Below are 13,625 nucleotides of genomic sequence, written 5' to 3'. Positions count from 1 at the left end.
AGATCTGAAAGTTTCGGGTATTAAATTATCACAATTATTCCCGATGAATCAGCATAATTTTATCAAAGGATATGGGAAGGTATTACAAAATTTTATATACATCTTGGAGGTTCGGGTGTTACAAAATTTTGTCTAAACTTTAGAGTTTTCTGTATCTTATAAAAAAACTATCGATCCAATCCAAACCTAATAACATCTAAATGGTTGTATATAAAATTGATTTGGATCATATATCTGGTATAATTTTAGTACCTTCCAAATGAAATGAACTAAAAATGCATTAAAATATGAGTTTTCAAATTCAACAAATAGTCAGGCACTTTGTACTTCAATGGGATGTTTAGTATCAAAATTCTTCATAATCTACAACACAATTGCATGCTTTTTGACCTGTGGAAGTTCTAAGTTCTAACACAACCCTTCTTTTTTGCTATGGAAAACTAATAATTAAACTTTTAAGGGAAGATGTTTATAAGTTTAGTAAACCATTTATAAGAAAAATGATCCATAAATCAAGTAAAAGATTGAAGAATTCACAGGGTAGAAGAAGGAGAATTCGATGCAGGCAGGGATGTTCATGCTAAATTTCAAACTCACTTTAAAATCTCAACCTCACATTATCTATCTCAAAATCTCAGGATCTCTCTAACCACCTACATGTTTCTTCTTCTGCATTCATGGATGCTCGATATTATGTAAAAGGTTAAGTTGATGGGTTTTCGTCATCAGAGAAAAATAGGAGCCATGACCAGAGTTATAGTAGCAAGCATCTTGATCAAGACATGCAATGAAGGTCCAGCTGTATCCTTAAATGGGTCACCAACTCTGCAAACAAAAGGAGGATTTAAGATCAGTTAACACCAAAACATCTTAGAAATTGGTTTGGGTTCGGGTTTGGATTAGGTTTACTTACGTATCTCCTGTGACTGCAGCTTTATGACATTCACTGCCTTTTCCACCAAGGACACCTGTTTCGATATACTTCTTAGCATTATCCCATGCACCACCAGCAGTGTTTAGGAAAAGAGCCATCAGAATTCCAGAAACTGTTGCAAACATCAACATAGAAGCAACAACTTTCGCACCTAATAGAGGTTGTCCTGTATAATATCCTATTATTCGGAAAACAAAACCTGCCAATCAAACATAACAATGGGTTATATGCATGTCTTTCACACTTTCAGATGATAAAAATGATTTCTCACCAACAACTATAGGTGAAACGATAGCCAGTAAACCCGGTTTTATCATCTCTTTCAGAGATGCAGACGCAACAATGGCTACACAACGACCGTAATCTGGCCTTTCTTTGTAATCCTGCAGTAGGTGGTATTAGAATATGATTAATTTCACGATGATCACAACTAAATAAATCGAATATATGAGATTTATTACCATAATTCCAGGCCTCTCAATGAATTGTCTTCTAACTTCATTCACAACTTCCTGGGCTGTTCTTCCCACTGCTGAACATGCCCATGCACTGAACAAGAAAATAAGCATAGACCCCAACAATCCACCAACAAAGACTTCTGGAATGGCTATGTCAACCTGACAATCACCCAGCATAAGGATAAATTAACCGAAGATTTTTTTTCAAAAAGTATAGATTCACGGCACCACGAAGGATGCATGCCCCGTGGAAAAAACCAAACCTGTACACATAGATTGTGACATGTGTAGTCATTCAAATCAGTGTCAACAGCAAGTAAAGCATCTAAATAAAAAATAATGGAAGAATTTTTTTTTCTAGAAATATTGAAGTTTGCAATAATGCATTTTTGCGAAAAAATTACTTTTTCCAATACAAACAATGACTAAAATGTTGGATCGTAAACATCCCTTTTTCCCGTCTAAAATTTCCACAAAAAATGGAAGATATTTTATAATCACCTACCTGGTTAAAAGGAACACGGGCAAATGCAGATACTTCATCCATATAAGCACTGAAAAGAAGGAAAGATGCAAGCGCAGCAGATCCAATGGCAAATCCTTTTGTAGTAGCTTTAGTTGTATTGCCAACTGCATCAAGCAAATCAGTGATGTCCCGAACACTTTGTGGCTACAAAAACTCGCATATTCAACAATCAGATTTATGATTATGGAATTGCAAAATTTTCAAAAATATGTCAACTATATATACCTGTTGGCTCATCTCTACAATTCCACCTGCATTATCAGCAATTGGACCAAACATATCCATAGTGAGCACATAAGCTGCAGTGCTAAGCATTCCCATGGTTGCTACTGCTGTACCAAATAATCCACCGGTTGGAATTCCAGATTCATCAACCAATCCTGAAGTATGACCAAGCCAAAATGATGAAACAATAGATACACTTATGACGAGAACTGGAAGTGCTGTTGATTCCAGACCCAAGCTGATTCCAGCAATTATGTTAGTCCCGTGCCCTGTAGAGCTAGCCAGAGCCAGAGTTCGTACTGGCTCATGTTTGTAATCCGTATAGTACTTGGTAATCCATACGAAAGCATAAGCTGTAGTTATTCCAACCAGACCGCATAGAGCAAAATTGAACCATGCAGAAGGCGCTTGTTCTGTGTACAACAACCATCTTGTTGACTGTCATCACCAAAAATAACGATTAGGTGAGAAAAAAAAGATGAAGTAAACAAAACATGGGATAGAGTACCAGTCCGAATGCCAGAACTGCAAGAAATATTGTAACAGAGTATCCTTTCTGTAGAATTGTCATGGGATCCTCAACACCAATTACTTTAGGATCGCGTGTGCCACGAATAGAAAAGATTCCAACAGATGAAACCACCAGGTCAAATGAGTGGACAACAAGAGGAAACAAAATAAAACCCGATGGATCTGTATGAAAAATAAAGAACAAAAAGAGACATAAGTACGAGAAGATATTATCTATATAAAAAACTTACAAGTAAATAGAAAATATTTTTGAACTTGGTAGGAGGCATCTTATTGAAACAGGCATCTAAACAGAAAATCCCAGCAGTGTAAGCACCAGAAAATTCAGAAGCAAAGAATAGTGACACAATACCTATAGTATAAAGAGAAACAATCGCATTGCCTTCTACATGAGTGTTATAAGTATGAGATCAAACTGCTGAATGAAACATCTAAACAGAGAGCTTACATAATCTTTCAACCTAGTTACAACCACTAGACTAGTGAATACTTGTGGTTATACACAATGATGAAAGAAGATCATATGCATCTTTTGACAAACAAGAGTTACACCAAACTGGAACCTTGAGTTTTTTTGTGTTTTTTTCTTTACTTTTGAGGTTGTTTGATGCTTTTCAGTTGTCTAATTCATGCCAACTTATGTAATGGTCTGGATTTTTCTCACGATTGATGGGAACATGATTGTGGATCAAAAGTTCCTCACTTAAAAACAAAAGTTACACATTATAATAAATCATTGGATAAAATTATCCACTGCTTTTTAAGCTCCTCAAAGCAGTAACTGATGTTTTATTAAGTGCATAGTTGATGACAATTTGATTGAAAAACAACGACAAAGTAAATGAACGGAAAAAATAGCTTGACAGTTAACAGAAAGAAAAAACAAAAAAAAAGTGAAGAAAATAAAGGAGAAAGGAAATTGCTATGATTTTTCAGCAACTTTAGGCAAAAGTATCCAAACTAAGAGAATCCATACTAGTCGAAGATCATCACTTCAAGAAGATAATGAATATGTTAAACTGTAAATAATTCATGCATATAGAAAAAGCAATACATAAAGTTGGGTTGCACATATAGGATAGGGAATCAACGAGCTTCAAGCTAAATGAAAATATACTCATATGACTTGCCTTCAATTTTGCAGCGTTGTGCCATGGTGCCACCAAGAATCATGGCACTAATTATTTCAGCAGCAATGCTCTCAAAAAGATCAGCACCTCGAGCTGCACAATCTCCAACATTATCTCCAACCTTTGCATCAAATAGATTATCTCAGAACTAGCACTAGGTTAATACATCATTGAGCATACATTATGCTTGCTAACTTTCCATATACTTATTATGATGCCTTGATCCATCATTATTGTGGTAATGGAAAATGTTTTGATGAAATATAAGATGGTATGCACCAATAATAAACTAAGTATGAGCAAACAGGTTCCAGACGATATGAAGCAGGGCAAAGACATAAGAACCAAGGAAATCCCTTCTCTAAAGCTGATCAGAGACATAACACCTTGCAAGATTCCGAATGTGCAAAATAGAAAAGAAAAAGGCATAAAACTGAATTGAGATGAAGAATTTCTTTGTTCTTCATACGGAACTAACTGGTCAATCCTCTTAGCTTGTGGTGGAAATTTTGTAAAGAGCACAACATACAAACGTTCTAAGGAAAACGATTTAAGAGCATGAGGATAGAGGGCTTCTTGCTTCACACCATCGCCACACTTAAGAAATGAAGGATTTCCACAAGATGGGACTTCCTAGAGAGGATAGGGACTTAATTTTTTTCCATTTTTGTTCCCCTTGTTTCTCTTGCTTGAAAATTATGAACACACATTGCATTCACACCTCATTTAACATAAAGTTGACCTTTTAAAAAAATGGGAAATCTTCTATTGTTATAGTGTTGCTTTTCTGATTTTCGCTTTTAAGTTAACTCTTTCTGTAGTATCCAACACCATAAATTATAATCACGCTCTACTTATACAACTGAATCAATTTAGATAAGATGCAAAGGAGATACCAAATCAGCTATGACAGCCGGATTACGGGGATCATCTTCTGGTATACCCTGCTCAACTTTCCCAACTAGATCAGCGCCAACATCAGCTGCTTTTGTAAATATTCCACCTCCCAACTGAGCAAAAAGTGCAACAAATGAAGCTCCAAATCCATATCCCACAAGAAGAAGCGGCACTAAACAAAGGGGAAAAAATGTTATATAAAGAAAAGAGGGTTTTCAGGAGAAAGAACATACACTAGTATCACAAATAAAGATGCATGTCCACAAGTACCATAAATAGAGAAGTTCACCATGTGAAGGATGTGCACATTGCAAGTAAAATTCATTTAAGATGTTAATTTCCTTAGGAAACGGCTCTTAAATCTATTTTCATGTAACAGTAATTAAGTTTATGAATTCTCATTTAGTCCAAAGTTGAATTACTGACAAACATGGCCATGAAATAAAGATAGCATCTCATATAATTAATCATTGTGGAATGTTGTGCATTAAGTTCAAGAAAAGTGAGAGTTTGACTTGTATCTATTTGCTAGGAAAAAAAAGATAACACCCCTATCAAACTGATAGCTGATGTACTCCCTTCTAAAACATATTTAAGTGGTGGAAAAATAATGAAAAATCTACGCATCCACTCAAACATCTTTCTTAAATGATTTTCTAACCCTCTCCTAGACCAGATTTCTTCCATAGACAAATTCATCATTGGTGAGAATAAGGTTATTCATCGTTATAATGCATCTGTGAAACCTTTAACTACTTTTACTTGTGTGTCTCATCATGATTGGAAATTGGCTCATAAAAGGGTGGGTGGAATCAATACTCACAATCAGTAACCTTCATTGCTCCTGGAGTACCCACCCCCAACCAGACATAAAACACTGCATACAAGACGGCAACACCAAATACAGCCAAACCAACCACTACCAAGGCTGATAAGCCACCTGCTCTAACAGCTATCTGCTCATAAAAGCCACAGACAAAAGTTAGATGCAGGATGCATTATAAATATCTGCACTGAAGAGAAGATGCAAAACCAAAAAAAAAACCTGTAACGCCTCTCTTGCAGATCGTCTTGCAGCACTTGAGACTCGTACATTTGCACGAACTGATACCCACATCCCAACATAACCAGCAATTCCTGAACACACAGCCCCAAGAAGGAAAGAAGCTACAGTGATATATGCAGTAGTTGTTCTGCATGTGCATGATTGAAGGTAAAACTCATCAGCTGGAAAATTTCAAAACCAAAACAAAATGAAAAGGGAAGATCATAAAATTTGTCAATACCTCCCTATGCCAGAGGACTCTTGCTGAGGGGTTGTATCACGGAACAGGTATATAGCAAGGATTACAAGTGCTAGCAATACGGCCATCTTGGAGATAGTCCCATATTGGGTTCTGAAGAAACCTTCAGCACCATCACGTATTGCATCTGATATCTAGTAGAAAATGAACAAGTTGCAATAAGCCCGTAAATTTAATTTCAGCTAATGCTAATAAGTGCCATAAGATTACAATTAAAAAAGAATAAATAACAGAAATCAAGGATCTCAACTCATTCTGTTGTAAAGAAAACGGAAAATCTAAAAATATTTTAGCCAATAATTTGCATGAGATGGCTAATAAAAATGTCAACTAACACATTCTTACCGGGGCAACAGAAGAAAAGAAAAACACTAACACATTCTTCTACTGAGCAAATATATTATGTGGACTCCAGGCATAAGCATCCAAAATAAACATTATAGACATACAATTCGATTATTTCAACAAATAACTGGTGAACAAGCCTTTCTAGATTGTAAAGGAATAAGGTTAAACGAGACCAAGAAGAAGACCATGCAAAAACATAAAACGACATAAATTTCTAGACTTGGGTAACGAAAACACAGTTTTAACATTGAATCAGATTAAAAAAGTAGCAGACAAAGAAGGTAGAACAAAATATAAGTACCTGTGTCATCTCAGGAGGCCCCTCATCTTTGGAGAGGACCCACTTAGTAAGATAAATAGACAGCAGTACGCTGAACATACAAATAGTAAATACAAACACAATTATGGGAGATGCACTCGCTCCTATATAAAAAACAGCTCCCAAGCATAGGAACAGGATTGTAAGAAGAACTCTGGTATTTATCAGCAACAGAAGTCGAAAAACCTGCATCCAGAAAAATATTGTCAATGCCAAACAAATAAATACTGATCCATGAAGTTAACCTGAAATCTAAAGGACAAAATAAGTATCCCTCCAAAAATTAACATATTGTTTCTTCATATACTCACATTCCATCCCTAACAGCAGCTATAATCCAATCAACAATGTGACCAGTAATAACCTAATGGCATTGAAAGTATAGCTCTAAACCATATGATGCAATTTCATCTAATTTTTATAAAATCAAACAAACACTAAACAGACAAAACAGATAAGATACATATGTAAAAGCAAACCCCAAAAAATGATAACTTTAAGATATACTAAAGAAGAATAGAAGCTCATAAGGAGAATATAATGCATTACCAATGGAGTGTAAGGTTTATTACGCATGTTAGGAAAAGCCCTTTTTTCTTGGTATGCCCCCAAGCTACCACTTTCCATATCGTCGTCCATTGCAACAGCATGAAAGGAATTCACTCTCCTCGCGACAGAAAAAGGGTTAGACTCCCCGCTTAGGGGCAGGTCAACCCCAGAAACTGGTCGCTGAATTTTGAATGCCTTGAACTGAACAGACTAAAAAATCTCAACCCGTTCGAAATGAAGAAAATATCTTCAATCGTCAATCTTCAATCGCACCCAGAAGACCCTGTTAGCAAAAACAGTGATAATGTGTAATCTTAAGAAAAGACGATCCGTTTACGGAAAATGAAAATTAGAAATCAAATCCGTTAAACTGCATTACAGATATCTATCTACCTACAAACCCATATCTGTAATCTACTTACTACTACAAAGAAAAAGGGAAAAAGCAATCGAATTCTGATCGTCAGAGAGCTATGGAGAAAACCCCATAAAACCTCGAATCAAGAAGAGAAAGAGATGGAGAAAGGGACCTGAAGGAATGGAGAATCGTCGCCGAATTCGACGATCTCTTCTTCTTCTTCTTCTTTATCCGAAGTTGAAATTGCAGAGATTTGAGATCTTCTCAATGGGGGCTTAGACTAGTACGACGTAACACTCCCCCAATTTACCATTTCATACGCGTGCCATTTACGTACCCAAACTCTTCTCTTCCGGGTCAAATCGATTTTCTCGGGTCAAGTCAGTTTGTCCGAATTATTTATCTTTTTGGACAAAAAAAAAATATATATAATAATTAATTTTATTTTATTTAAAAAAGTCAGATGCTTGATAATAAAAAAAAATTAAAAAACATATTGACAATTTTCACCAAATTTAGAATATTTATAAATAATTTTAAATTTTAAATTTGTATAATTTGATTAAAAGATGCTTGAAGTTTGGATATATATAGTTTAATAATTTTCACTCTTTATATTAGAATAATATATTAAAATATAAATTTTGTTTTTTCTTATTCACATATTTCCTTCCATTTTTTTGACAGAAATATTGAATTTAAAGTATTATTTATAATTAATTTTTTTAAATGGTCAATTTATATAAAATATAAGTACAAAAATAAAACATGAAATTAAATTAAATTTAAAAAAAAATTAAAAAAAAATCTAACACTACCCAATTTATTTCATAGGCTCTACTCAAACATTTTTTCACTCTTTCTCTCCTCAATCACATCACTCAATTCATTACCCAAAATATTAAAATATCTTTTATTTTAAATTACTATTTATTATTTTATTATTATATATCAATAATTTTACCAAAAATATTCTCATCTCCTCAAAATCATCACAAATCATTACTCATTTTCTCCCTCTAGGTTATTACAATAACTCCAATCCGAACAAAGCCTAAGGGCATTTGTAGAAGAATCCTTAAAATGTGTTATATCTTTATTATGAAGATAAATAATATAAAAGTTGTAAAAAAAATGCTTTATCAAATTCTCTATCCTTATAATTTTTTAGGGATGATGAATAATGAATCTTTATATTTAGGGATTATTGTAACATTCCTAAATAATAAAATAATATATTTTCTCTTTCATTAATATTTAAATATGCAAATTGTTTTTTCCCACCCCCTCCCATATTCCCACCCCCGCTTCACTCTTTAATTAATTCAAAAATGACTTATTTATCCTTATCACCTTTATATATTTATATATTCTTATTTTTTTTTTATTTTACTTATTTTTTTTATTTAATTATTAAGTTTTTTATTAAATATAATTTTTAATTTTTAATATTTTTTAATTTTATTTATTTAATTAAAAATACAAAATATTATTATTTTTATATTATAATTATTTAAAATATATTAAATATTGAAATGTGTACTAATTTAATAAAATATAAAAATTTTAATATTTTATTATATTAATTATATATATATATATATATTAAAATATTTATAAAAATTATTTATTAAATAATAATTAATGATTAGTCTAATCATAATATTTTAATTAATAATATTATATATTAATAATTAGTCAAACATAATATTTTTAATTTTAATTAATAATATTATATATTAATAATTATTTTTAGTTTTAATTAATAATATTATATATTAATAATTATTCAAACATAATATTAATAATTATTAATATTTTTATAAATAAAATTATCTATTAAATAATAATTAATAATTAATCTAATCATAATATTTTACTTAATAATATTATATTTAATATATTTTAAATAATTATAATATAAAAATATTAAAAATTAATTAATTATATTTAATAAAAAAACTTAATAATTAAATAAAATAAATAAATAAAATAAGAAACGTAAATATATAAAGGTGGTAGGGATAAATATGTCATTTTGGAGTTAATTAAGGAGTGAGAGAGGGGATGAGAATATGGGAGGAGGTGGGAAAAGCACCTCCCTTTAAATATATATGAATAAGTAATTAAGTGGTTGAGGTGGTTGGAAAATGTTGGTTGTTTTAATAAATATTTAAATGATATATGGATAAGGATAATGATAAGTAAGCTGATGTAAAATAATTTATATTTTGATTCTCTAAAATAGGGATATTATTATTTTATATTATTTTTAGGAATACAAAATAGGGAAGTTGGTACAAATGCCCTAAGAACTGATATCATGTTAAAAATACTATTTATATACCTTACAATTATTAAAGATTCAAACGATTTCTCTCAAAATAAATAGTAATTAAAAACTTATTTAAAATTCTTATTTAATTAATAAGAGTTTATAAAAAAATATTAATTATATATTATTATTGTTTATATCATGCATATATATATAATTAACTATATAAAATTTATAAAAATCAATAATAAATAAATAACAAAAATATATATATAATTATAAAATTAATTGCAATAATTTATTTATTTTAACAAGTATTTAAAAGAAATTATAAATATAAATTCGCTTTAATTTTTTTAAATTGTAAAATTCAAATAATTTATAATCTTAAAACATTGTGAACTTTAAAATCATAAAATTTTAATATTTTAAAAGTTAAATTAATATTTTTAACATGGTATATAAATAAAAATACGAAAGAAAATCAATAATTGATAAAGGGGCAAACGAATGGGCCGACAAGGCCCAAAAAGACAACAAGAAAATGGGTGTTTAAGTTACCACCAATGTCCAAACCAAACATTTTCTCAAATTAAATGTAGTTTCATAACTAAGCTATACAAAAATAAATTGTAAATCAATTACAACTTCTAATTTAAATATGTGTAACAATATTTTTTTAAATGGTAATTTATTAAAAAATAATAATAAATAAACACTAGACTTTAAAACTAGATGTCATGCCTTTCCTCCCCATCCCCATTTTCAACATAACTTCTATACAAACACTTTAAATTGTTTGTTTTAAATAAATATGTCATCAAATCTATTAATGACTTCCATTCTAGTACGTTCGATGGCGTTAACGAGCGTTGTTTCATCTTCATTAGAGAAACAACTCACACGCCAGGAAACGAAGATCGATTTGTTACCATTTCATGATGTGAAACTGTGGATATTGTTGGTTGTTTCTCGAGATTATTCATGGTAGAAAATTGTGTTTTACAAATCATTCAATCAAATCTTCAATGAACATTTACTTGGATTAACAAAGTTAAAAGAAATTATACACGATTGCATCCCAAAATACTTCCTTTTCATGATTTTCCGATATCTAAAAACGGATTCAGAATTTGAAATTAGGGTGAGCTTAATTTTTTTTAGGTGGACATGAAACAAATAGAAAAAAATTAAGTAAATATTTCATCAACTAGTGAATTAAATTAAAAAAGTTATGAAATTATAGAATAATTTACCTTATTTTATTAAAAGAAAATTGAGATGTTCAATCCGTCCTAACATAGATTTGTCTCATTGTGAGTTGAAAGTTTTCAAAAATTTCAGGATCAGAGCCTTGGAGAACAACGTTCCACTACTTCAATCTTTTTATTTTCTTGAAGAATTCTTAAAAAGCTGAACACATTTTACTGTCATAATTTCTAGTTACTTTTGAAGAAAGTTGTGGTCTAAGATATTTATCCTTATTCATTTTAAAAACAACCTATTTATTACCATTTTGACATTTCACTTTCACATCAATTATACATTTTTGTATCATTAACATCATTATTAAAGTATCTTGAAGAATTTTCTGAAAATTTTTATTTCCATAAACAAAATTTGAAAAACCTGAATGAAAATGAAGAATATAGGATTATGATCACGTATATTTGAATACCACATGAAATTGAGGAAAATTATTAAACCATTCATTGTTAATAACAATCTCATTATTCTACTGAAGAGTTAATGTTTTTCCTTTTTCTTGCGTAAAAATAATGTTAATTGAGACCCTTAATGACTAGGTTCAAAACAACCTATATCTCTCCGACAATCATTAAAATCAACCATACCACATGAAATTCCAACTTTGGATTTGTTTTTGTCATAGTGGTCTCAAACATAATGTTTCTATCAATTCAAACTTAAAATATTTATCAAGTCCATTGAAATCTCATTACTATAAATCCAAGGATGATAAAATGATAACTTTTACATTCTTTGAACTTTTCTTTGTTTTCTAGCCACACTGTCAACAAAATACAACAAAATAGGCTAATTAAATTACTTTTAATACTAGAATAACTAAATAAGAGAATATAAAGAAATGAAGTTTCTTTAACATTTACAGAAATGAAATTTGATCAAATATAGTGATTTAATTATTTGATATTTCAGATATTTCTCAAGTAAAAAACCACATGCCACAAAATTTCAATATAATAGAAACAACGTTAATTAAGTAATATTGCCTCATATCATACTTTTCGAAATATTCTTTGTGCAACTGCATCGGACAACAAAATAGACTTATGTGATTTAATTTTAAAAGACTACACTGACTAGTCAAAAAATATAAAGAAATAAAATATTCTCAACACAAAATTTTAAGTCTCAAACAATAAACCACAAAATACCAAATATTATAAAACCAACATTAACATTATAAAGTGAACTATAATATTTTGATGGTTTTAATCGTTTGATACTTAATATTTGTCAAGTTAAAATCACAGATGAATGATATATTGTCTCATAATAAGTAAGAATATGTATAAATTAAATATTCTTAAATATAGTGCTTATAATTTCAATACGAATATAATTCTGCGTCCAAATCACAATGCACCCAAATATCAAATCCTATAAAACCAACATTAGTGAGGCTGAGTTCATACAACAAGAAAATTGAGAGAACAGAAGAATTATTGGCTAATCTGAAAGCAAAACTTGAATCAAGAAACATATCTATCGAGGAAGAACCTAAAAAAGCGTCATCATCGATTTCAAAAAAAGAAAAAAAAAATAGTTAGAAATGAAAATTTCACCGACTATATGTAAACTTGACTAATAACAACCTACGATAATAGAAAACATAAAAATTAATTTGACTATAAACTACAAGAATCTTATTGTTAACTAAAACAAACATGATTATTGACATAATACATTGAATCATGGATAAAGTTTGGGAAATTAAGTTTGTCTTGAGCAATCAAGATTGAACAAATAAATACAAGAAAAGAAATGAGAACACTGACTTTTATTTTTTAAGTCCAGTTTATTTTATTGATATTTTTTTAAATAATTTATAAGAATAAATTTCTCATTTAATTTAAACGTAATTATAATACTTACTTATTTAAATACACTAATAGTATTAGGGGATTAATTTATATATATATATATATATTAATATTTATTATTAATACATCCTTTTCTCTTTCTTTTTAAATACCAGGACATAATTTTATTCATTTATTTACTTATTTATTTTATCAAAATAAATTTATAATATTTTTATATAAAAAATTTTTTTTTTATCCAAAACTAATTAAATTTTTTTTTTTTTATTTTGAAATATTATTTTATTCAATGTAATAAAATATTTTAAAAAATAAATTAATTTATACTCGATTTAAATTTAATTAACTAAAAACTATAATATATATATATATATATATATATATATATATATATATATATATATATATATATATAAAAATGTTAATGAGTTAATTGTACGTACATCTAAATTGTTTTTTTTTTAATATTTATTATTAATGTAATTTTTTTAATTTAAATTATCTATCTCAATTTACTATGCTATATATATAATTTTTAGTTTTTAGTTACATTCAAATCAAAAGTAAACTAATTTAATTTTAAAAATATTTTATAATATTGAATAAAATAATATTTAAAATAATATTTAAAATACAAATTATTAAAATTTAAAAAAATTTGGATGAGAAATTTTTTGTTTATATT

General features: G+C 29.2%; 1 protein-coding gene across 1 annotated transcript; it reads right to left on the bottom strand.

Moving 5' to 3' along the window:
* Nucleotides 1-468: 468 nt before the first annotated feature.
* Nucleotides 469-7,882, bottom strand: LOC124933762 (pyrophosphate-energized membrane proton pump 2). The gene is made up of 15 exons (XM_047474204.1): nt 7,752-7,882; nt 7,222-7,504; nt 6,655-6,858; nt 5,988-6,139; nt 5,747-5,894; nt 5,525-5,657; nt 4,701-4,873; nt 3,805-3,925; nt 2,652-2,836; nt 2,144-2,581; nt 1,898-2,062; nt 1,396-1,551; nt 1,206-1,317; nt 914-1,133; nt 469-825 (listed from the first exon to the last, which is right to left on the bottom strand). The coding sequence occupies exons 2-15, from the start codon at nt 7,309-7,311 to the stop codon at nt 726-728; spliced, it is 2,397 nt and encodes a 798-aa protein (XP_047330160.1). The 5' UTR covers nt 7,312-7,504; nt 7,752-7,882; the 3' UTR covers nt 469-725.
* Between the last annotated feature and the right edge of the window lie 5,743 nt (nt 7,883-13,625).

Source organism: Impatiens glandulifera, chromosome 4, assembly GCF_907164915.1.
Source record: "Impatiens glandulifera chromosome 4, dImpGla2.1, whole genome shotgun sequence".
In the NCBI taxonomy this organism is placed as follows: Eukaryota; Viridiplantae; Streptophyta; class Magnoliopsida; order Ericales; family Balsaminaceae; genus Impatiens; species Impatiens glandulifera.
The sequence above is the reverse complement of the archived record's forward strand: the minus strand, read 5'-3'. Positions and strand labels throughout refer to the sequence as shown.

Excerpts from the sequence above, each read along its gene's own strand:
- LOC124933762 (XM_047474204.1), bottom strand. The coding sequence starts at position 7,311 with ATGGACGACGATATGGAAAGTGGTAGCTTGGGGGCATACCAAGAAAAA. Across the intron at positions 5,658-5,746 it reads CTGCAAGAGAGGCGTTACAG|ATAGCTGTTAGAGCAGGTGG; the intron begins GTTTTTTTTTTG and ends TTTTATGAGCAG. Across the intron at positions 1,552-1,897 it reads CCCGTGTTCCTTTTAACCAG|GTTGACATAGCCATTCCAGA; the intron begins GTAGGTGATTAT and ends GGTGATTGTCAG.